The 26,038-nt window shown below is 42.1% G+C and overlaps 1 protein-coding gene across 4 annotated transcripts in view; it reads left to right on the top strand.

Annotated features, from left to right (window-relative positions):
• Positions 1-253: 253 nt before the first annotated feature.
• NRDE2 (NRDE-2, necessary for RNA interference, domain containing) overlaps positions 254-26,038 on the top strand; it is a 53,961-nt gene continuing 28,176 nt past the window's right edge. For 2 of the 4 annotated variants that reach the window (XR_012379128.1, XM_025869475.2), the window contains exons 1-4: positions 254-396; positions 16,604-16,712; positions 17,991-18,221; positions 21,656-21,805. Coding sequence is in view for 2 of the 4 variants with exons in the window: in XM_025869475.2 (XP_025725260.1) it covers positions 333-396; positions 16,604-16,712; positions 17,991-18,221; positions 21,656-21,805 (554 nt within the window). In the remaining 2 variants the exon portion in view is untranslated. The remainder of the gene's footprint in view (positions 397-16,603; positions 16,713-17,990; positions 18,222-21,655; positions 21,806-26,038) is intronic. The other 2 variants (XR_012379129.1, XM_025869477.2) reach the window with 1 other exon arrangement.

The following is a 26,038-nucleotide window of genomic DNA, read 5'->3' as shown; positions in this document are numbered from 1 at the left end:
GAGCTTGATTACTTTGACCCAGTTAGTGATAGTGTGAGTTCAGGGGTCGAATTAGGATCCCAGCTCCTGCTACTTTCACCTTTGAAAAATTCCACTTGGGGTCTCTCCATTTTCCTGGTTCTCAAAGAAGCCTTCGGAGAGCAATTACACGGAAGTGGCTCCGCCCCCCTCGTCGCCCCGCCCAGCCCCCCGGTCAAGCCCGAGGGAGAGCGGGGGTTTAAAAAAAAAAAACCACACTTCCCAGAGTGCACCGCGAGAGCGAAGGCCTCACTACCGGCGTCCGCTCACCGGCGCCATTTCTGTCGAAGGGAACGGCAGTGCGGCCTGTGATCATGGCGCTGTTCCCGGCCTTTGCGGGCATTGGTGACGCTCCCAATAGCGGCAGCGCCAGGAAAGGTAAGCACGCAAAAGGGATGAAGGAGACATTCGGCGGGCATACGATGGAGTTTCTCAGTCCTAGGTCTCGGCCCTTGCCTTGGATTTGTTTATCCATTTGTATCCCAGAGTTCTCCGCGGCGCTGCAAAGACTTCTGGGAAGGGAAGCCCCCTGGTCTCGTCCTGGCTTCAGTTTAAGAGTTGTAGAGCGATGGGCAGAGAGAGAGACCGAGGAGAGGCCGTGGGGCTGGGGCTCCTATGTTGTCATGCTGTTGGACCCCATTCCTGCTCTGAGCCTCAGTTACTTCACCTGTGAAACGGAGATGCTAGTACTCCACATCTCAAGGAGATTCTTGATGCAAATGCTGGGTGTTGTTATTACATCTTTCGTCCTTTCCCGTTTTACTTATTTCTGAACCGCTCAGTGGGTTCATAGCTTTTGGCAGACCTAGAGCCAGGGATTAGGATCCAAAGCATAATTGAACGCAGTTTCTCTCCAGAGGGACACAGATGCTGGGAATCAGAACTGTTTATTGAGGCTCTCCAGGTGGTGGCATCACATACTCTGTTTAGCCTTAAACATACCCAGGAGATCTGCATTATTAAAAATTGAGACGGAATTGTCATTTAGAGTAATTAATCCTAGATCATGCACTTATGTGGCAGAGTCCAATTGTGTCTGACACCTCTTTTATATTCTCTGATAGTTCCTACACTTCTGTTTTGGTAAGGCTCTTCATAATTTTTAGTAATCTGTTATATAATCAGTGTAAGTTTTGGCTATTTCCTTACTACCTACAGCCCATTGACAAGTCCTTAAAACAGGCAAAGTGAAAATCCTCTAGGAACTCAGCTGCCTTAGTGTTTATACTTTGTTAAGGGTAAAAGGTCCTGGAAAGCTTGCTTCCAAAATTCCTTAGACTTAGGCTCTCCCTAACCCCCTCCCAACTTGAAAGTATATAAGGGGCCACTCCTCATGACCCCAGTGCTGCTCTTTCTGCCCAAGGGTCCTGCCCCTGTGCTTTAATAAAAGCACCTTTTTGCACCAAGGGCTTCTCAAGAATTCTTTCTTGGCCCTCAGCTTCGGACCCTAATGTCTTCTCTACATCAACAGGTATTTTTTTAAAAAGTAGCAGAAGAGATAAGATGTTACAGGTGTCACAGGTGAACTACAGGAATACTGACTTCTGATGGGAGGTTCAAAGAAGGTTTATTTAGGAGATAACTTTGGTGATGGGTCTTCAAGAGGGGAGGATTTGGACAGATGGAGATAGTGGAAGGGCATTCCAGGGCCTTCAAAGACATGCAGGAAGGAAATCGTGTGACCTGTGCGGAAAGTTGCAAATAGTCCTGTTTGTCTGAAAATGTAGAGGCAAAAAGGGGAAGCCTTGGGAAATATGGTTGGGACTGGTGGTGAGGGAGGGTAGTGACTTGAGTAACAGGCCAGGGGTTTATCCTTTATTTGGGGAGGGTGAAATGGAAAGTTTACAGGGGAGTGTCGCCCTTGTCACTTATCTTAACCAGTATTTATCAGACATTTTCTGGGTATTCAATGGCAGGCTAATGTTTGTAGAAGAGCTTTTTATGAAGCACTGTATTTTTAAAAATTTAAACATTCTCATTCAATGAAATTAACTGTAATTCTTTAATATCATCTAATATGCAGTGTTCAAATTTTCCAAATTGTCTAAAAAATGGCCTCTTAATGCTGCTTCAAGTCAAGATCCCAAAAGGATACAACATTGTATTTTGTGGGGTATATCTCTTAGGTCTCTTTTTAATATGAAATAGTTTCTCCTTCCCCTCCATTTTCCCTTGTGATGTATTTGTTGAGGAAAATGGGTCATTTGTCCTATAGACATTTCCCACCAGATCTGGTGACATTTAGTGTGCTTCTCTATCCCAGTATTTCCTGTGAGCTGGCAATTAGATCTAGAGAGTTAATTAGATTCAGGTATAATTTTTTAAGTTGGAGGTACCTCATTAGGGTATTTGCTGTTGACTCAGGTCAGGAGGATGTGCTGTCTAGTTTTCTCTTCATTGAGAAATGTTAAGATTGATCAGTGATTTCATGGACAGTCCTGACTCATCCATCAGTCTTTCACCTAATGATCTTTGCAGCCATTTATGATTATTGCTTAGATGCATTATTTCATTGGGGTCACAAAATGGTTGTTTTCTAATTTTAACTTTCCTCCTATATTAGCATCAGTTATTCTATAAACGTTCTGTCAACACTATTGGGATACCCTAAAATAGAATTCAGGCAACAAAGGATGAATGGTTGATTCTTTCCCTTTGTCAGTGTTCAGAAAATGAGTTGGGGTTCCTGCAACTTTTAGAGGTCTCCCTCTTCGTTATAAACTCTCGAATTTTTAACACTTGTATTTCAATCCATTGCAGATACTCTTTTTCTAATGCTCAAACCATCCCATCTGTGGCTATTGGGAGTCTAATTAAGTTTCGTGTGTGTCTTTTTTGACATGACCCAGATGTTTTCATTGCTTCCTTGCCTTCTGGCCTAAAAGATGCCCAGAGTTCATCACTTACACGTTTCATTAGGACTTGGAATTGGCTGTTTCTCTAAAAACCATGGTTTCTTTTAGTGGAAAATGGTATGGGAAGGTTAAAACCACACGTTGGTGTCAGGAGTGCTAATTGCACTGGTCGTCATTACTTCTAGACATTTTGAGTGGTCAAAACCAGGAAGAGAAAAATACATCATGAATTCACCTTGATATTTCCAGGCCAGATTTAAGATTGTGAGATTTTTACTTAATTTCTTTTTGTAATTTAATTTGTAATTTGTAATTTATATGTACATTTATATTTTAATGTTTATATTTCTTTCCTCTTACGCTGAAAATCTTAGTTCCTGGGGCACCTGGCTGGCTCGGTGGGTGGATCATGTGACTCTTGATCTTGGGGTTGTGAGTTTGAGTCCCATGTTGGGTGTGGAGATTACTTAAAAATAAAATCTTAAAAAAAAAAAAAGTTCCTAATGCCACCAGAACAATTGTGTATATGTTCAAAATAACAGTAGTAACATAACTAATACTAAATAGTTTAATATTTCTTTGTGGTTCTTTTGGTCCTTAGGACGTTTCGTGCAGCAGATGTGTGGTTGATTGACTGTTTTAAAGTCACTTGAAATAGTTCTCTGAGTGGTTTTGTCACCAGTTTGACGTATATTTGTTTTTCATTTTTAGGGATTGCTTTTTTCTTCTTTTTGAATTGATCCTGTTTTATAGTGTTGTGAAGCATTTGCGTGGTCCTAAGGTTGAAATTGTAAACCTGGTATATTCAGAGGAAAAAAAGCCTTTCATTTCTCTTCCTCAGCCTGTTACTTTCCTTACTCTTTCCTACTTTACTTACTTCATTACTTCCTTACTCTGTGGGTTAGAATTTTAATTAGTCGGGCTCCTGGGTGGCTCATTCATTGGGCGTCTGCCTTAGGCTCAGGTCATGGTCTCAGGGTCCTGGGATCGAGTCCCACATTGGGCTCCTTGCTTGGCAGGAAGCCTCCTTCGCCCTCTCCCACTCCCCCTGCTTGTGTTCCCTCTCTCGCTGTTTCTGTCTCTGTCAAATAAATAAAATCTTTAAAAAAAATTTTTTTTAATTAGTCATTGAGATCCTTCCATTTTTTTCTCCCTTAATACGAGTAACTACATTTCTTTCTCTTTCTTAAATGCGTACTGTTTTGCATTTTATTTTATTTTTTAAATTTACTTCTTTATTTTAGAGGAGCGAGAGAGAGCTTGAGCAAGCAGGGGGATGGGCAGAGGGAGAGAGAAATCCTGAAGCAGACTCCCCTCTGAGCACAGAGCCTGATGCAAGTGTTGATCTCAGGACCCTGAGACCATGACCTGAGCCGAAGTCAAGTCGGACACTAAAAGATTTATTTATTTTAGAGAGAGAGTGCAAGGTGGGGGAGGGCAGAGGGAGAGGGAGAATCTTTTTTTTTTTAATGTTTTATTTATTTATTCATGAGAGTCAGAGAGAGAGAGAGAGAGGCAGAGGCAGAGGGAGAAGCAGGCTCCCCGCCTAGCAGGGAGCCCGATGCGGGACTCGATCCCAGGACCCTGGGATCATGACCTGAGCCGAAGGCAGATGCTTAACCCTCTGAGCCACACAGGCGCCCAGAATCTTTTTTTTTTAAGATTTTATTTATTAGAAAGAGAGAATGAGCGCAAGCGTGATCAGGGAAGGGGTAGAGGAACAAGCAGATTCCCCACTGAGTGAGGAGCTGAATGGAGGGCTCAATCCTAGGACCCTGAGATCATGACCTGAGTGAAGTCAGAGGCTTAACCGACTAAGCCACCCAGGTGTCCCAGAGAGAGATAATCTTAAGCAGACTCCCCACTGAGTGCAGAGCCTGACAGGGCTTGATCTCATGACCCTGAGATCACGACCTGAGCTAAAATCAAAAGTTGGACACTCAACCGACTGAGCCACCCAGGCTCCCCACCTGTTTTTCGTTTTAGGGTTGAAATCCCAGAGATCACTCTACAGCCTATGCACTCTACAGTATGAGATCTTCCTCATTTCTTTTGACTGATACACAGAACTCCATCATGTGATGTCATATGGTTTATTCAGACAGTTCCCTATTAAGAACATTTACTGTTTCCATTCTTCTGCTGTTATAAATAGAAGCACTGTACATTTTTTTTTAAACTTTTTATTTATTTATTCATGAGAGACAGAGAGAGAGGCAGAGGGAGAAGCAGGCTCCCAAGGAGCAGGGAGCCTGATGCGGGACTCGATCCCAGGACTCTGGGATCACGACCTGAGCCGAAGGCAGACGCTCAACCATCTGAGCCACCCAGGTGCCCCTGTACATTTTTTTTTTTTTGACACACGATGTTACATTAGTTTCAGGTGGACACCATAGTGATTCAACCACTTTATACCTTATGCTCTGCTCACTGCAAGTGTAGGCACACACCAGTATTACAAGATCATTGACTCTGTTCCCTGTGCTGTGCCTTTTATTCCTGTGCTTTAGTCATTCCATAACTGGAAGCCTGTATTTCCCACTCCCCTTCACCCATTTTGCCCATCTCCCGGCAACCCATCAGTTCTTTGTATTTATAAATGATTCTGCTTTTTATTTCAGTTGTTTTGTAGATTCTACATATAAGTGAAATCATGTGGTATTTTTGTTTCTCAACTTCACTTAGCATAATACCCTTTTAGATCCATTTATGTTATCATAAATGGCAAGATCTCGTCCTCTTTAATGACTAAGTAATATTCCACATTATTTATATTTTTATATACATATCACATATTTTTTACTGATTCGTCTATTGATGGACACTGGGGTTGCTTCCATATCTTGGCTATTGTAAATAATGCTGCAGGAAAATAGGGGTGCATATATCTTTTCGATTTTGTTGGGTAAATACCCAGGAGTGGAATTATTGGATCATATGGTATTTCTGTTTTTAATCTTTTGAGGAATCTCCATACTGTTTTCCACAGTTGCTGCACCAATTTATATTCCCACTAACAGTGCACAAATGTTCCTTTTTTCTCCACATCCTCATCAACACTTGTTATTTCTTGCCTTTTTTGATTTTAGCCATTCTGACCGGTGTGAGGTGATATCACTGTGGTTTTGATTTGCCTTTCCCTGATGATGAGTGATGTTGAGCATCTTTTCATGTGTCTGGTGGCCACTTGGATGTCTTCTTTGGAAAGATGTCTGTTCACATCCTTGCCCATTTTTGTACTTCTTGCCTTATACTGTAAAACGTAAAAATGTAAGATTGTTAATAGTAGTGCAGAATTTCAAATAAAAAAACTAAACTGCTGGACAGGACAGACAGGCAATACCCAAGTGAGTGACCCCAACTCGGCTCCTTGCTCTGGAGGTACTGTTAAGCTTTAGGACAGGATTTAAGTAGCCATCCCATTCAGTAAGAGGTTTGAGGGGGGAAATTTAGCAACAGTCATTCTTTCAACAAACAGGTATGTAGTGACTCCGTTATATTAGAAGCAGCAGAGAGCCTCCAGTGTCTGATCCCTCCTATTCTCAAGTTTTTCTTCTGTACGTACCATCAGACTATTAGGATTTTATACTCCAAAACGTTATTGCTCAGGTGCCGAATATTTGGACAGAGTTGGGAAGGAAGATGGCATATCAGTGCATTTAATCTTTATAACAACATATAAGGCAGGTGTATTATCCATATTTGGGAAAGAAACTAAACTGTATTTTTTTTCTCTAAAACCTGCTCTTCTTCCTGGGTCCACGTATTAGAAAATGGCACCACCATTCCCCCAAGCCAAAACTTAGACACATACTCTGACTTCTCCTCCTCCTCCCCTCACCCCCCATTCAGTTCTTCATCCCATCCTTCCAAATAATTCTTTTCCCATCTCGGGAAGTTTGTACCTCCTAATCCCTTCCATGTATTTTGCCCATCCCCCGCCCCCCCGCAACCATCAGTTTGTGCTCTGTATTTATAGATCTGATTCCGTTTTGTGTGTTCATTGGTTTTTAGATTCCACATATAAGTGAAATTGTGGTATTTGTCTTTTTCTGACTAATATAATACCTTCTAGGCTCATCTATGTTGTTGCATATGGCAAGGTCTCACTTTTCTATGGCTTAGTAATATTCCCTAGAGAATCTGTGTGTGTGTGTGTGTGTGTGTGTGTGTGTGTGTGCGCGCGCACGCACCTGCACACACATATGTGCATGTATACACACACTACATCTTTTTTTTAAGCTTTTATTATTTGACAGAGAGAGAGAGCACGAGCAGGGAGGATAGGGAAAAGCAGACTCCTTGCTGAGCAGGGAGCCCGACGTGGGGCTTGATCCCAGGACTCTGGGATCATGACCTGAGCCAAAGGCAGACGCTTAACTGACTGAGCCACCCAGGTGCCCCACACACTACATCTTTACTCATCCATTGATGGACGTTTCAGTGCTTTCATATCTTGACTATTGTAAATAACACTGCAGTGAATATAGAGGTGCATAAATCTTTTCGCATTAGTGTTTTCATTTTCTTAGGTTAAGTGACCAGAAGTGGGATTGCTGGATCATACGGTATTTATATTTTTAATTTTTTGAGGACCCTCCATACTGTTTTCCACAGTAGCTGCACCAGTTTGCATTCCTATCAACAGTGCATGAGGGTTGTTTTTTTTTTTCCTCCACATCCTAGCCAACACTTATTTCTCATCTTTTTGATTTTAGCCATTCCTACAGGCATGAGGTGATAGCTCATTGTGGTTTCGATTTGCATTTCCCCGATGGCGAGTGGTGGTGAGCATCTTTTCCAAAGTGTCCGTTGGCCCTCTGGATGTCTTTGGAAAAATGTCTGCTTAGGTCTTCTGCCCAGTTTTTAATTGGATTGTTTTATGGGTATTGAGTTGTATGAGTTCTTTATATATTTTGGGTATTAACAGCTTATTAAATATATCATTTACAAATATCTTCTCCCATTACAGTAGGTTACCTTTTTGGTTTTTTGATGGTTTCCTTTGCTGTGCAAAAGGTTTTTAGTTTACTGTAGTGCCAATTGTTTAGTTTTTGCTTTTGTTGCCCGTGCCTGACAAGACAGGTCCAAAAAAGTATTGCTAAGACTGATGTCCAAGAGTTTAGTACCTATGTTTTCTTTTAGGTACTTTATGGTTTCACTTCTTACATTTAAGTGTTTAACCCATTTTGAATTTATTTTTGTGTATGGTGTGAGACAGTGGCCCAGTTTCATGCTTTTGCGTGTAACTATCCAGTTTTCACAACACCATTTATTGAAGAGACTGTTTCTCATTGAATATTCTTGGCTCCTTTGTTGTAGATTAAATGACCATGTAAATGTGGCTTTATTTCTAGGCTCTCTATTCTGTCTCATTGATCTGTGTGTCTGTTTTTGTGCCAGTACCATACTATTTTGATTATTATAGCTTTGAAGTATAATTTGAAATCTGGGAGTGTGATACTTCCATCTTTGTTTTTCTTTCTCAAGATTGCTTTGGCTGTTCAGGGGCTTTTGTGGTTTCATACAAATTTTAGGACTATTTTGTTCTAGTTATGTGAAAAATGCCATTGGTATTTTGATAGGGATTGCACTGGATCTTGTAGATTGCTTTGGGTAGTATGGACATTTTAACAATATAAATTCTTCTTGTACATGAGCATAGTATATCTTTTATACCATTTATTTGTGTCATTTTCGGTTTCTTTCATCAATGTATTATAGTTTTTGGAGTGCTGGTCTTTCACTTTCTTGGTGAAATTTCTTCCTAGGTATCTTAATCTTTCTGATGCAGTTGTAGATGGGATTGTTTTCTTAATTTCTCTTTCTGATAGTTTGTAATTAGTGTATAGAAACACATCAGGTTTCTGTATATTAATTTTGTGTCCTGAAACTTTATTGAATTCATTTATTCTAAAAGTTTTTTGTGGAGTCATTAGGGTTTTCTGTATATAGTATCCTGTTGTCTCCAAACAGTGATAATTTTACTTCTTCCTTACTAACTTTGGATGCCTTTTATTTCTGTGGCTAGGAATTCTAGTACTGTGTTGAATAAAAGTGGCAAGAGTGGGCATCCTTGGCTTACTCCTGATCTTAGAGAAAGGGCTTTCAGTTTTTCACCATTGAGTATAATACTGGCTGTGTGTTTGTCCTATATGGCCTTTATTATGTTGAGGTATATTCTTTTTATACCCACTTTGCTGGGAGTTTTTATCATGAATGGATATGGAACACTGTCAGATGCTTTTTCTGCAGCTATTGAGGTGGTATGATTTTTATCCTTTATTTTGTTAATGAGTATCATGTTGATTGATTTGTGGATTGTGAACCAAACCTGGAATAAATCTCACCTGATCATGGTGCAGGATCCTTTTAATGTACTGTTGAATTCAGTTTGCTCATGTTTTGTTGAGCCAGTTAACTCTTCAGTTCATTAGTTTACCCCTGTTCTCACAGCCACTTCCCAGTTTTAGCTGTCATTAACCCCTGGATTGACAGCAGCCTCCTAAAGAGCCTCCCCGTCTTCAGTCCTGCCTTCACTCCCTGAACCACTCTCCACACTGTAGGCGGAATGTTAAAGTGTATTTATTTAAAAACACCACGTGCCATTCACTGGTGAAAATGCTTTACAAATATTAACTCATTGAATTATAACCCTATGAAGTTGGTACTGTTTATCCGCATTTTTAAAAATTCATATATTTTATTTTTTATTTTTTTTAAAGATTTTTGTTTATTTATTTGAAAGAGAGAGATAGTGAGAGAGAGAGAGAGAGCAGGAGCAGGGGAAGAAGGAGAAGCAGGCTCCCTGCCGAGCCAGGAGCCCAATGCAGGGCTTGATCCCAGGACCCTGGGACCATGACCTGAGCCGAAGGCAGATGCCCAACTGACTGAGCCACCCGGGCGCCCCTTTATCTGCATTTTTAAGGAGGAGGAAATGGAGTCACAGAGCCAATAAGTAACCTGTCTGTGGTCACGTGGCTGGTAGGCCTCAGAACCAGGATGAGCTCAGGCAATCCAGCTTCAGAACGCGTGCTCTTTAATACTACTCCTTGCTGCTGATCTTTAGAATCCTAGATCTGACTTTGTCCCTCTTGTTCAGCGCTGTTGAGTGTCTTGTCCATTGCTTTTAGGGTAAGCCCAAACTCTGACATCTTTGTAAGGCCCCCAACCTCTCCAGCTTCATTGTGCCCCTACTTGTTCTTCCTCCCAGTGGTCCAGACATAACAGCTTCCTGCTGTTTTCCAGAGCCCTGCTTTCCCACTTTCAAGCCTTTGTACCAGCCGTTTCTTCTGCTGGTAGGAGCAGATTAGCCTCACTTCTCGTCCTTCAGGTCTTAACCGAGCTGTTCTCCCAGGCAGCTTCCTCTGACCTGTACCCAGTTTGGATGATGTGCTCTCATTATACCTTCTTTATCCTGACATTTGTCACGTTGTGTGTAAGTGACTGCAAGGATGTCAGTGCCCTAGGGTCAGGTTGGGTTTGTCTTGTTTGCTGTGTGTTCCTAGTTCCTAGAACAGTGCCTGGTTTTCAGTAAGAGGGGAAAAAAAAAAAAAGCTGAGTGAAAGAAAAGAGACTCAGATTAAGTGTTTTGTTAAGAGTTGCACAACCAGTAAACAATAAAGCCAGTATTTGAACACAGGTCCTTCTGGCTCCAAAACTTGTGTTATAAATCACACTGTGATATTAGAATGTTGGGGTTCGGACCATTTAAACATTACTCTTGGGATTCCTGGGTCTCTTCAAATTGTAGGTTAACTCCGTAGAAAGTCTGACTTTGGCTGGGTACTCTGTAATCACCATTTTAAAAGCTGTTCTTAGCCACGTTGGCTGGTGCTTTCTGTACAAACGTTTGCGCGCTCCGTTTCCTGGTCAGAAAAAAAGGATTTTGGTCAAATAAAGAGCTTGGCTCGCTCTTATTAAAGGAACAATCCCCTTCCCTAATACATGTGCTAATCGATTACACTCAACTTTGGAAATGTCTTTTGAATTATACCTGGAGGGGTGGTGCTCACCAGAGTCCACAGAAACCAGTAATCAGAGCTATTTTGTTATAATAGTAATGGGGAAGGGGTGAACTGGGATATTTTATCCAGCTGTGATTAAAAAAATTTTTTTTTGTATTTAAAACGATTCGTGGTGATTTCTTCAGCCCTCTATCCAGTGAAATTGAATTAGAGCATTTTCACTAGGATTGGGGAAATAGCATGATATAATAACCTTCTCATAAAAAGCATGTCAACTTTGGGGTGATTCATTATATAATTTTCGGTAAAATTACACATGCTGTGGTTCTTCCAGATACCTACCTGATTTTTATTAGGTGGTAGTTCTTTTTTTTATTGTTATGTTAATCACCATACATTACATCATTAGTTTTGGATGTAGTGTTCCATGATTCATTGTTTGCATATAACACCCAGTGCTCCATTCAGTACGTGCCCTCTTTAATACCCATCACCAGGCTAACCCATCCCCCACCCCCCTCCCCTCTAGAACCCTCAGTTTGTTTTTCAGAGTCCATCGTCTCTCATGGTTCGTCCCCCCCACTCCGATTTACCCCCCTTCATTCCTCCCCTTCTGCTATCTTCTTCTTCTTTTTTTTCTTAACATATATTGCATTGTTTGTTTCAGAAGTACAGATCTGTGATTCAACAGTCTTGCACAATTCACAGCACTCACCATAGCACATACCCTCCCCAATGCCTATCACCCAGCCACCCCATCCCTCCCACCCCCCACCACTCCAGCAACCCTCAGTTTGTTTCCTGAGATTAAGAATTCCTCATATCAGCGAGGTCATATGATACATGTCTTTCTCTGATTGACTTATTTCACTCAACATAACACCCTCCAGTTCCATCTACGTTTATTAGGTGGTAGTTCTAAAGTGGTTTTCTGCCTGGTACTTCTACCCTTTTTTCCTTAGGGGTGTGTGTGTGTGTGTGCGTGCGTGTGTGTGTATGTGTGTGTGTGTGTGTGTGTATGTAGCAGAGTGCTGATATCCAGGCAGGTTCAACCTATGCTTATTTACTAACCTGCAGGGACAGAAGGTTTGTCAGCCAGCCAGCTTTTCTATCCAAACCAAACCCTGGGCAGGGTGTATCCTGTCTGTCCTTCCTCTACTATGTTATGTTCTCCTGCTTGCTATTGACACAGTGATCGAAATACCTACTTGATTTCTATCAAAGGAGCTTGTAAATCGTGTGAGGATGTAGGTAAATAGAGGGAAAAAAACCTTTGCAATCTGATCAATAAACTATCTTTTAATCTCAAATAACTTCCTCCAGGATTCCACGTAACCCAAATTTAATAATCTTACATGTATTACGTGAACAGTTAAGGTTATGAGGAAGTATAAATACCACATGAGCAGAGACCTGGCCTGCCTTATTCACACTGTACCCCCAAAGCCTGGGATGTGCCTGGGCACATAGTAGCTAATCAGTACTTTATTCTTTAATGGCCAAATCTCCATTTACAGTGAAGAATTAAAATAGTTGTACTTTATACCTAGATATTGGCATGCTTTTGATGATCTCAGGGTCTTTCAGTTCAGTAAATTAGGTGCTGGGGATACAAAAATATGAAGATACGGCTCAGATCCTCAGTCATTTTATGTGCTAGGGATTGGGAATACAGGAGCGAGTAGTCATAACCTCTCCCCTCCTGTTGCATTTAGTTTAGAAAGAAAGGAATAGGAGCAGGGTAGGTGAGCTGGAAACTTGGATGCAAGAATTGTAAACCAATTTGCTGTATTTGTTTGGCTGGCAAAATATTTTGTCTTCCCCCCCCCCCCATTCTCCCTACAGTGTCAGAGGAATTACTAATCTGGCCCTTGTAAGAATTTGAGTTGTTGACCTTTGCCTTAGAATAAAGTAGGAAGACTGCCATGCAAATAATGAGATTGTAATGTGAAAATTGCCACACTAGCCCCATGTACCAGTTGCAGGGAGATTTCAGGAAAACCAGAGCCTTAGTTGAGGGAATGAAGGGTAGCACCATGGTGTGGTGGAGAGACCAGATGGAGGAGCGCAGATCCAGTTTCACGTGTGTGCCCACAGCCGTGACTGAACTTCTTTGGGCCTCCTGCTTTTGATCCCTAGATGAGGAGGTGGTATCCCAGCTCTGCCCTGGAGAGCCTTCTCAGAACTGCTCCCTCCCTCCAGACCCCTAGGAGGATCCCTACTTCTGCTGTTCTGCATGTTGGGCTTCTCTGAAACATTTTGTTTGAGCAGTGTTTTCTTTGGCTAAAAAGAGTTTAGAAATCTCTAGACTAGATGATTTCCAAAATTCCTGCATGCCTGACATCCAGTGGTGATTACTTCTAACGTTTCATGTTCACTGCTCATGCGCTACCAGGAAAAAAAAGCAGTGGTAACTTCTTGTCAGGTGCAAATACCCTTTGCTCTGACAAAAGGTCATTTGATTGAGATGAAGGTCATTGAGAAGGTCAGTGATGATTTGGGTTAGAACCCCAAGAGTTTTAGTTCTGTATACACTACTCTTTTTCCACAGTAGTCTCATATGGCAAAGTCGTAATTGCTCCCTTAAAAGCCCTTTTTCTTGTACTTTGTGAAGGACAGAGTCCTTCACAAAACAACACTTTCTGTTGTTTTGACATCTGCGTTTCTTTACATTTTCTCCAAGCTGTCCTCACTGTCTGGAATATTTATGGAAAGATATACCGGAATCGTTTGAGAGCATCTTTCCTTGCATATTGTTCCATCTTTTCTCACTTTTCCTTTGTTCATGAGAAAATCCAATTTTTGTGGAAATAATCATGATCTCTGAGCAACAGGAACTATTTTCACATACCTCTTGCCAAGAATTAGACCCAAGGAAAGGGAACCAATCTCAGAAAGAAAAAGACAATAGAAGAAAGATTGCCTGGACGATTGTTTAGCACTCACTGGGTATGACCTTACAAATTATTTAATTTCTTTGAGCCTCAGTCTCCTCTTCTATACAGTGGAGATGATAATACCTGCCATAGTGGGTTGTTTTGGTGCTTAAAAGGGGTAAGGATATAAAGTGCTTTACCTGGTGTTTGGCCTGCAGTAGGTACTTAATGAGGTAGGATCCCTCTCTTCCTCCCCCCCCTTTTTTTAAAGATTTTATTTATTTATTAGAGAAAGCACGTGTGTATGTGTGTGTGCTGCATGTGCTCTCGAGTGAGGTGGGGGCTGGGGGGAGGGGCGGGGGACAGGGAGAGAGAATCTCAAGGAGATTCCCTGCTGAGCGTTGGGCTCCATCCCATGACTCCGAGATCAAGACCTGAGCCAAAATCGAGGAGTTGGACACTCAACTGACTGAGCCACCCAGGCACCCCTCTTTTTTCTTTTAATGTACCTTTCCTCCCTCCCTCCCCTCTTTTCCACAAATATTTATTAAGCTCCTCCTGACGCACTGCCAGGCATTGCTAACGGATACAACAGTGAGTCAAACAAAGTACCTGTCACCAAGAAGCACACATTTCAGCATCTACTCCTCACTAAGATGCAGTAATCATCAGGGACTAGAAGACAGAACATATAAAGCCCTCTTCCAGCACAAGACTAAAAAGGCAACCCAATTAAAAAATGGGCAAGGGATTTGACTATTACTGTTCAAATATGAATGGCCAATAAACACATGAAAAGATGCTTCGCATCATTAGTCACCAGGGAAATGGAAAAGCACAATGAGGAGAGACATCACACCCAGTAGGATAACTATAATCTAAAACACAGACAGTAGAAATCAGATTTGGAGAAATCAGAGAATCCATATACAGTTACTGGGAATGTAAAGTGGTGCAGCCAATTTGGAAAAAACAGTCTGGCCTTTCCTTAAAATGCTAAATGTGAGTTACCACATGACCCAACGTTTCTCCTGGATATCTAGCCAAGAGCGGTGAAAACATATGTCCATATAAAAACTTATACATGAATATTCACAGAGCATTGTTCATAATAACCAAAATGACGTCCAGGTGTCCATCAGCCAATGGATGGACAAAATGTGGGATATCCATAAAATGCAAAATTATTTGGCAATAAAAAGGAATGGAGCATGAATACGTGCTACAGCATGGATGAACCTTGGACACGTTATGCCGAATAAAAGAAGCCAGTTACAAAAGACTGTATTGTATGACCTCATTTATATTCAGTGTCCCAAACAGGCAAATCTGTAGAGACAGATTAGTGGTTGCCTGGGGTGGAAGAGCCAGAGATGAGTGAAGGTAACTGCTAATAGCTTTGGGGTTTCTATCTTTTTTTCTTTTTAATAAGATTTTATTTATTTATTTGACAGAGACAGTGAGAGAGGGAACACAAGCAGGGGGAGTGGGAGAGGGAGAAGCAGGCTTCCCGCTGAGCAAGGAGCTGAATACGGGGCTCGATCCCAGGATCCTGGGATCATGACCTGAGCTGAAGGCAGATGCTAAACGACTGAGCCACCCAGGCACCTCTCTATGGGGTTTCTTTTTGGGATTATGAAAATGCTCAAATTATTTTACAGTGATAGTTGCACAATTCTGTTTTTTTTTTTTTTTTAAGTAAATTATGTGCCCAACATGGGGCTTGAACTCATGACTCCGTGATCAAGAGTCGCATACTCCACTGACTCCATACTCCACAGCCAGCCAGGCGCTCTGTACAATTCTAAATATACTAAAAACCATGGGTTGTACATTTTAAATGGCTGAACCCTATGGTTTTTGGATTATATCCCTGTATGACTGTTAAGAAGTGCACGGAGTGCCTGGGTGGCTCAGATGGTTAAACGTCTGCCTTCGGCTCAGGTCATGATCCCAGGGTCCTGGGATCGAGCCCCACGTCGGGCTCCTGGCTTAGCGGGGAGCGTGCTACTCCCTCTCCCTCTCCCCCTGCTCATGCTTTCTATCTCTGTGTCTCAAATGAATAAATAAAATCTTAAAAAAATGCAGTTACACTTCTGTCTCCTAACTTCATCCATGTCACAGGTGCTCTAGCCTCATCCTAGAACAAAAGAGGACAACCTCTAACCACCGTCCATCATCCCATGGCTCTTTCCTTTCCTTCACAGTTAAGACTCCTAAAAGGTTAGGAAATAAGTAATTTAGAAAAAGTTCATTCCAGAGGAATTAGAAATTAGTGGATAAGCAGAAGGAGGAACAATTTTGAACATTTAATCTCACCACCCAGAGATAATCATTATTAACATTTTATGTCATTTTAGTGTTAAAGTTGACACCCCATGTTTTTATTTTCAAAGAAGAGTACTGCTGTAAGGAAAGGCTTATGTTAAGTTACTGAGAACGGAATATTTTTTGAAGAAAAATGTCTTAATCTTTTGTAACGATATTAAACATGGCGGGCTTTTGTGCATGATTTGATTTTTAAGTTTTTCGGAATTGTCTGCGTCAAACTTGAGGTCATTCAATCCTAGTGCTTTGGAAACAATTCCTGCCCCTTAGAGTGTGATGGAATCGTGAAGCCGTGTTGCTTTTTAAGCCACACTTGTTGCGTGGCTTTTGCTTAAGCTCCAGTCTGATTGCACAAGAGGATTTCAGTCTTAAGTATTTTAGAGTGTGTGAAAGCCCCATGCCCTATGAAATAAAAATTTCATGGATTCCCTTCGGCTTCTTTGGACTCTCTGGCTGACACTGGCTGTGAATTAGGATGTCAGCTGGTAAGATGGATTTCCTGCTTTTGAAATCACGTTGAGCTGATTTTGTTGATTTTTTTCCCCCTTTGCTTGTGCAGAATTAGATTGGCTGAGCAACCCGAGCTTTTGCGTTGGAGCCATAACCTCTCTGAGCCAACAACCTGAAGAGGCTGCTGCTCTGGTTTCTGAAGGGTCACCGCTGACGAGGTAGCTTTTCTGAAAGATGGATTTTTAGTTTTTGTCTGTGTGTTGTCTATCGTTGGGTTCGAATAGTGCTCCTTAGAAAACCCTGTGATAAAAGAGCGAATTACAACTCTTCTTTCTACTCACACTAGTGAGGTGCTCTTTGTTTTCCCTTACCTCACTCATAGATTATTCCTCTTTTCCCCCTTTGTGTTTTGTAGTGGCAAGTGTGTAACACAGTGCCAGTTACGAGGCCACGAGGCAAATGGCACCATGTGATTGCCGAGTAACTTGACTAACCTCATTAGTAACCTTTAGAATATTATAACTCTCATGTTCCCTCAGTTGCATTTTCACCATTTTTGGAAAAACAGAAGCTGATGTGATATAACATCGGATAAAATCTCATGAAAACTTTGAGGACAGCAGAATGGCGCACATCTTTACCAAGCTTTGAAAGAAATTGTGGTAGAGCATCAAACTGAGAAGTGAGCCCTCTCGAGTTTATGGACTAGGTGGTCTCATTAAGATGAGGAGCCCTGAGAAGGCAGTCCTCCGAAAGTGCAGGAAACCTTTGGAAATGGACACTGGTTGGTGCCTGAGAGAGAGTTGTCTGTAGATATTTCAGTAATGTAGTAGGGCTCATCATAACCTTTAAAAACAAGGACCAGAATTAAACCTTTTTTTTTTTTTATTTTTTTTGTCATTAAGGACATGCTGCCCTAATATGTAGGACTGAAAATAAACCCTTTATAACGTTGCTTCAGAAAATACTATATTTGAGGGCGCCTGGGTGGCTCAGATGGTTAAGCGTCTGCCTTCGGCTCAGGTCATGATCCCAGGGTCCTGGGATCGAGTCCTGCATCGGGCTCCCTGCTCCTTGGGGGCCTGCTTCTCCCTCTGCCTCTCTCTCTCTCTCTCTCTCTGTCTCTCATGAATGAATAAATAAAATCTTAAAAAAAATACTATATTTGATAAAATAACTGGTAGATTATTTTCATTTAAAAATGTGCAGATGTGAAAGTCTAGATTTAGAAGCTATTACAATAGAATTTCTTCACCTACTGTTGTTTTAGGTCCAACTTTTTTTTTTTTTTCTTTTCTTTTCTGGGTAGTGGGTCCAGTTCTTAAATCCTTAAGGGGAGTTGTGATCTGGGAAGGTACTGTATAAATATATGGGCAAATAGTAAGGCCCTGTGGGCATTTCTGGAGTTCCCTTTAATACATTTGTTTGCTTATTTTCACAGTCTTCTCCGTACTTCTCATCTGAAAATAATTCTAATGTTGATTTTCCCAAAACAGGAGTCCTCTGAAATCAGAGCCTTCGGATGAAAGTGATGCTAACAGAAAGCCCAAACAAACAAGCAGAAAAAAGAAGAAAGAGAAAAAGAAGAAGAGGAAACATCACCACAAGAAAACCAAGAGAAAACGTGGGCAGGCCAGTAGCAGTGGCTCCGAGCCAGATAGTGAGCCTGAAGAGGACAAAACTTCCAGAAGCACTGGAGACAGTAGAAAGGAATCAGAGAAACCAAGGTGGGTTTTCTATTCTCAAATACCTATGACTTTTCAAATTTTGAATTTTTTTCCCTCAGTTGTTGCCACAAATGAGGTATCTGAATGACTCTGTAGCCACTCAGTCAAATGGAGTCCAAAAAAAAAAAACAAACCCAAATAGAGCTCTACCATTAGGTCAACATTAAAAAAAAAAAAAAGAAGAAAACTCATAAAAAAAATTAGGGCCGTGATTTTATTTGAGAAGTGTTATTTAGACACGGTAATGATTGTGTCAGAATCTGATTCAGACAAAAAGTCTTTGGGATTTTGAAAGATGGCCGATGTGCCATGCCATGGGAATATGGGCCAGTTTACTACATAGTTAAGGGTCCCGTCTGTGAGGGTCAGAGCAAGAGGAATGTCTTACTTCTCTTCCATAGTCTCTCTCCCTTCCCATCGCTCGCATCAGCCGCCCCCCTGACACCCCCCCTCCGCTGGGCACACACTCTTTGGTTAAGGGCGGTATAGCACTTACAGTCATCATTTCTTACCTCACATTTCTTTCCAGCACGGTGTGGAAGTTGTAGACTGGCCCATGAACATAGTATTTCCTTTCCTGGGGGCTTTGCTTCTCCCCACATTTTGCTCCGCTGTCTCCCTTGAGCCTGTTGCTCCCATCGTTCGCTCGCTGGTAGCCCCTCCTCTGCCTCGTCTCCTCTGCTCCCCCGCGGGGGGCCCTTCTCCCAGGCCTACGACAGGCGGCACGTGCTGGAACTACCTGAGTCGTTTCTCATGTCACTTTTTTTTCTTTTTTAAAACTTTTTTTAAAAAATATTTTATTTATTTATTTGAGAGAGAGAGAGAGAGCATGGGGGGAGAGGGTCAGAGGGAGAAGCAGACTCCCCGCTGAGCAGGGAGCCCGACGTGGGACTCGATCCCGGGACTCCAGGATCATGACCTGAGCCGAAGGCAGTCGCTTAACCAACTGAGCCACCCAGGCGCCCCTCACTTTTTTCTTTTCTTTGTTCGTATGGGCCAGAAGAGAAGGTTGAAGTCCCCATGCAAGGCATACTTAAAAAATTTAGGGCTATTAGGATTTTTTTTTTTTTGACTCTTCAGGCATTATTTGCTTTTGTCGTATGCTTAGACGTCCCACTGACATCCGTGAGAGCTCTGTGGTGCAGTGAGTCTGGAATCTGACCCATGGGGTCTCCATCAGACAGGTGGACCCTGAGTCCTCCTGCATCCTTCTGCCACCAGATCTGTGGAGAGCCTCGCAGGCCGCTGTGGCTCGGGGCGTCCAGGTTGAATCTGCTGTCTCTGTGCCTCAGGTTCTCCATCTGTAACCCAGGCTTGCTCTAGGAGGGGAGAATAAAAAGGTTCTGACTTGGGCCGAGTTTATGTGGGCAGGAATCACTCCTGTCTCGCTTGCCCTTGTAACCCCTCAGTGATTGCCACAGGGCCCGATGCACAGTAAGCGCTCAGTACATTTCTGTTGTGTGAATGAATGAATACATTATTGGTATTTTTGCTTTTCGGTGTGTCTTCAAAGCACCATACATTAATCATTGCTTCTTCTGGAAACTCACTCTTAGCTACTTGTCCATTTTTTTTTAAAGTTGAGGAAAATGAGTTTTAAAGGATTTTCTGAACCTACACAGGAACTACCATTAGAACTTGGAAGGTAGTTATTTTCAGCCTATGCGTAATCACATCAGAGGTGAACTTTAGAGCCTCTTGATGGTTCTGTGATCCAGATAGCATTTTTAAGTTCATTGATATTTTTCAGAATATCCCCATTAAGATCAAAATCCACTCTTTTTGTTCTTCTCTTTTACTTTCTTCCTGTGAACTTCTGTAGTCTCTTCCGGGGAAGATGACCTGGAGGAATTGTTTCCATAGAGACAAGGACTAAGGCATTATTGAGTTGTGAGACTTCTGTAATGTCGGGAAAGTGGGTTCTCGGGGATATAATGCACCATATAGGAACTCTATTTTTGAGTGATCGAGGGACGACTTCCCCTAAGGCTACAGCTTTTCAGGGACCTCTGTCTCCTGGGGTGAGCTCTTCACCTTCAGGTGGAGGCAGATCCTCCCTTGTGCACAGCCCAGACCACATCCTGCTTCCTGACCTCAGTACCCAACAGGAGAGGATCAGAGCTCGTTTATTCCCCAGGTGTGGTCTGCTTCCTCCTCCCTCCCCCGTGGGCTTTCCATTTCTTTCTGGAATGCATCCATCTCATTCCTTCCTTTTGCTGCCCCTTATGGTGTTTGTCAATAGAAAACCTTCCATAGATGTTCTGAGGGGGAATGTGTTAAAAATCACCGTGTCTTTTAACCTATTCAGCAAACACTTGATTGAAAGCTACTTTGTGTCCCCGGAATGCCATTCCTCTGTATTCCCAGTCAGGGATGATTTAGAAGCCGTTAGAATCTTTATTTCTATCTGGGCGGAGTCAAAAGCAAAGATGGAACAAGGTTAAGGGCTGTTTTGACTACTTTGGCAGCTTCTTGTGTCAGCAGCATGATGAACTGATTTTCTTTAGAGGAGGGAAGATGTTAGATGCCAAAAAACTTTACCTCCCCCTCTCGTTTGACTCCTAGGGAAGTGGTTCCATTTGTGTCTCAGCTGGAAGTCTGCCAACTCTCAGGTTGGTTCAGAGGGATAAGTAAGGGTCTGGTCTCGCAGTGGCTCTCTCCGGCCTTGGTGTAAGAGAGAAGGTCAGTCCACAGCGCCCGGGCTATAAAAACGAGACTTAGACCAAGTCTGAATAATATGTGAGACTGACCCATTCGGAACTGTCATGTTGCTGTTGTTAAGTTTTGAGTTGGAATAATCTGAGCACTTTCTACTGAGTTAGGCTAAGCAAGGGCAACCCACTTTATTTATTTTTAGAGGAAACTTGTTTATAAATATATTTGAAATTCTAGTTACAGTCATTTAATAGAATATTTAAAAAGAACACCTGTGGACGCCTGGGTGGCTCAGTCGCTTAAGCAAATCCGACTCTTCGTTTCAGCTCAGGTCATGATCTCAGGGTCATGGGATGGAGCTCTGGGCTCTGTGCTCAGCGGGGTGTCGGCTTCTCTCCTTGTCCCTCTCCCTCTGCCCCTCCCCGTGTGCTATCTCTCTCTCTCTCTGTCCCCCCTGCCTGTCTCTAATAAACATAAATAAGTAAATCTTTAAAAAAATAAAAACTTGTGTCAGGTTAATTTCTGAGATAAGGTGATTTCTTGGTAAAGTGTCACTTAGGGTGGACAGTTTTGGCTTCATATTTTAAAGCTTTTTCCACAGCAGGAATCCTCTTCGTCTGTGGCCCGTGCACATTTGACATACTTGGGTGTGTTTGATGCTGTGTGGAGCATCAGTGTTGAAATGTTCAACTTTCATTGTTCTGAAAAGGTGGACGATGTAGCCAGAAGATTTCAAAGTGCCTCTCCCTCTTTGTTCTTCACCTTCCTGTGTCCCACAGTCAAGAAGGTAATGCTGCCGCTGATATTGGGCATCGCTTTGTTTGGCTTGAGGACGTTCAGGCTCTGACTGGAGAAACCTTCAGAACAGATAAGAAACCGGATCCGGCCAACTGGGAGTATAAGTCTCTCTACCGAGGAGACATAGCAAGGTACCCGTCACGATGTCTTTCCTGATTTTCACTGGTGGGAAGTAACTTCCTTCTCCCCCGAACCCTCTCTGCGCGGTCTCTGTCTGCCCCCGCCCCCCTCTTCTGGATTCCGGTGGGTGTCCTCCATCGCTGAGCTGTGGAGGCATGTGTCTTATCTCACACTCTGAAGTGAAAGTTCAAACCTTGAAGTCAGGATTCAGGTCTGAGAAGTCTCATTTATTTGTGGTGCCTGGCATTGTGCCGGGCGTAGCAGGTTTTTAGTAAATACTTGTTGAATGAATGAATCTAAAAAATACCTTGAAACAAGTAATTGTGACAAACTATCCAGAAACCATTTGGTCTGATCTGTATGCCATTTTAAAAAGTCACGAAGGCTTTTTATTCATCTCTCCCCCAAGTAAGCCATTTTAAAAAGTGACATTAAGTGGTAATGACTTTTTCAAAATGCTTCCAGCATACGTCACCAGATAAAAAAGAGATGATGGTATTCACTTCGGTAATTAGTTTATTAAACTTTTCTCCTCTACCCTGTCAATCAAAAATATTTAAGTACTTATTAAATCCCTTAGGCACTGAGTAGTTTGTAAGACACTGCTGGGAACACAAAGAACAGTAATACACCATCTCTCTTCCCAGACAGCTTACAGGTAATGAAAATGGAAGGTAGAGAATATTGGAATGTAAAGCCAAGAGGGGACCATTATCATTCTTCATAGGCTAATTACTTTTTAAAATAAATTTTGGTTTCCATTACATTGCTGTGCCTCCAGATTTTAATTATCATTCATCACGACATTATACCTCACCACATAGGCAGTTCCAACTAAGATTTCTTTTATGATGTGTTTATATCTGTGATTTTTCAGTGCATGTTTATATCTACATGCTATCTCCTAAAACCTTATGGCTGAGAGTAAATGACTATCAACACGTTTTCATACATTTTTTAATAATTTTAATACTCCTTAAAGTCTTGTTCAGTTCCCCATGGCCCCGCGGTGTGGTGCCACAGACGTGGTAGGACCCAGGAAAAGATGGGGAGGCCAGCAGGCACTGACTGAGCCCCGTGCTTGTTAGCCTGTGTGATCCTCACAGCTAGTGAGGAGAACCATACTCTTATTTTATGAACGAGGAAAAGGAACCTCAGAGAGGGTAAGTAGCCTCTCAAGGTCATGCTGCCAGGAAGCAGCTTTCTTGGGGAACCTGTGTTCCTCTAACCTCAAATATTCTTTTCCTGTCCACAAATAAAGATGAGCTCAGTTGTGTGCTAGGATGTTTTCTACATTGGGAAACGGAGGACCCTGGTTCGCATTTTCACTTGGCCACTGACTGATAATGTAATCCCCCATGAGTCACTAGCCCTGTCTGAGCCTCTGTTTCTTCATTTGTTAACTCCTGCTATGCCGCACGCTCAGATATCAGACATCATCGATAGAAATTAGACGTTAGTTTGCACAGATAAAGGGTTATTACTTATTAATAGATGAAAAAGGAAAAATACTTACAAAGACTGGCTCTTAAATCTCTGCTAATGAGAGGCCCAGACCTTAGGAGGAGAGTAATGAGAGAAGTTTACTAATCTAAATTGTGAAGATGCTATTGGAAGGGCTTGGGGCATTGGTGTGATTTCCCAGTAGATTCCTGAAGCTTAGGTGAGCTAAGTCTTACCCGGATTAATAGCTGTACCGCTGTCAGTGTCCAGATCTAGGGAAGTATTGATCCCATGGCACTGTGAGTTGGTCAGAGGACAGGGCGTGTTTTGTCAGGTCGTGAATTTTCACACTTCACCGAGGCACTGACAAAGCAGGAGCGTTGAGAGGACTCGGCTGGCACCATCCTGTGAGGACCAGATGAGGCCTTGTGGGTATGGGCCTCGGACAGCAATATGGTCAGAGTCATTGAAGCTTCAATGGACCATCTTTTGGAAGGTAGATTGGCAATGTTCTGTGTAACTCGGGAAGGCAGAACCAGGATCAACGGGTGGAAGTTGAAGGCAGAAAGGAGATTTGACTCAGTATCAAAGCAAATTTTCTAGTAGTGTGAGCCTCCCAGCAGTGACCTGGTATGCGTTTGTGTATTGTGGTGAGCAGGGCTTAGAGTTCGCGGGTAAGAGTCAAAACTACCTTTGGAAAATTCCTTAGGGCTAATATACTAGCTTTCAGTGAAGTTCAGCTCCATTTTTTCTCCATTTATGGAGTGGATTGTTTCTTTAACTATATACCAGATGAAATAGTTGCCTTATGTTTAGGAGCCAAGTCTTATAAAATAGTAATAACTTTAACTTATCTAGTGCTTACTGTATGGCTAAAGACTTGAAATATATAAACTTTTTGATCATCCCTGCTATTCTCTGACATGGGTACCATTATTATCCCCATTTCACAGATGAGGAAACTGAGGCACAGACAGGTTTTGGGGTTTTGTTTTAAATAACTTGTTCAGGGTCACCTAGTTAGTAAATGATGGGGTTGGAATTTGGACCCAGGTAGACTGCCACCATGAGAGCGTGTGTGAATTGAAGTCACTGAAGGAAAGGCAAATTTATTATTGCCCAGCTCACTCTGGGGCTTAGGGCCGCTGAGTGGATTCAGGGCAGAAGTGTGTGTTCGATTTAAATATATTCTTTTCCCATACCCTGTCCCTCTTTCTTTTTTTCCCCCCCTTTCCCATCCCTTCCCTTTTCCTGTAGCTAAATTCATTTAAATTAAGTGTCCATATGGTGTCATTCACTGAACCTCCAAAGTGGGGTTCCCTCCTGGAATTATTCAGGTAAGACCTGCTGACTTTTTTTTTTTTTTTAAGATTTTATTTATTTATTTGACAGAGAGAGAGAGAGAGCACAAGAGCAGGAACACAAGCAGGGGGAGTGGAAGAGGGAGAAGCAGGCTTCCCGCGGAGCAGGGAGCCCGATATGGGACTCGATCCCAGGACCCTGGGGTCATGACCTGAGCCGAAGGCAGATGCCCAATGACTGAGCCACCCAGGCACCCAAGACCAGCTGACTTTTTGATAAAGATTTTACAGAAAAAAATGCCTTCATGTGGGGGAATATTGTATTAAATTACATCCTAGGTTCTATGATTAAGGTTATGTGATAAATGATAAATTAGATAAAACCCAAATGTCCAATTAAGGTTCTATGATAGATGATAAATTAGGTAAAACTCAAAGGTCCAACAATAGAGAAATGTTAACTAGATGCGGGCTTACCCTGCCAATGGATTGATTCAAAACCAATAAAAATGGTGTTTTCTAAAAAGAATGGTATGGGGAAATGCACAGAAGTAGGGAGAAAAGCCCAGAGTTGTATATCAACTATTTTTAAAAAGAGGTGTGAGTGCACATATAAACACATGTACACACATATCTGAAAGTAGGCACTTAATAATACAGATCAGTAAGAGTCTTTTTTCTTCCTTTATCGTTTTCATCTGTTATGAAATGCAGCTGTTAAAATCAGCTTTAGAAAATGCACTTGTAAAGTCAGAAAACTCTGTAAACATTTTTTAAGAGATGATGTGAATGTTGAAATACTGTTGATTTTTAGCAAAAATAAAATAGTAATTAAGGGGAGAACAAAACGAGTTCTGCTTACAGTTTGTTCCTGACAGAACGATGGGTGTGTTTAGAGCTCTTGAAGCACTATTTTATCTCCTCACCCCTCGTTACAGTTTTGACTCCTAAAGGTACCAGAGACAGATTGTCGTGAGTTCACCTAGGTGGGCCTGGGGGAGAGGATGGAGAGGAAGGGTTTGTGTGCATGTGAGAGCTGGAAGGGCGGCTGCTCAGGCACCTGTTGACTGTGGGGAAGCCAAGGAGGTGCTGGGCCTGGACCAGGTGGAGATGGACACAGAACTTTCTGGAAGATGACAGAAGATGGTGGCTGCTCCCTTTTTTTCCCCGACAGCATGATATTATGGAAATTTTATAAAAATACAGCATCCGTTGAAAGAATTTTACAGTGAATGCTCCTGTTCCCACCCTCTGCGTTCTACCATTAATATTTTACTGCGCCTGCCTTATCACATGTCTGTCTTATTTTTTTGGTGCCAGCCTCCATGTAGTGCCCCCTAAATACTTCAGCATGCATGTCATTAACTGCAGTTCAAGATTTGTTTAGTTTTTTCTTTGGACTTAAAATTCACATAAAGTGTAACAAATCTTCATTTGCTGAGTTTGGACACATGCATACACCTGTATAATCCAGCCCTCTGTGAACATATAGAACATCAC

This window comes from Callorhinus ursinus, unplaced genomic scaffold, assembly GCF_003265705.2.
Source record: "Callorhinus ursinus isolate GAN/ISIS: 27379988/994484 unplaced genomic scaffold, GSC_fseal_2.0 scaffold8, whole genome shotgun sequence".
NCBI lineage: Eukaryota > Metazoa > Chordata > Mammalia > Carnivora > Otariidae > Callorhinus > Callorhinus ursinus.
The sequence above is the reverse complement of the archived record's forward strand: the minus strand, read 5'-3'. Positions and strand labels throughout refer to the sequence as shown.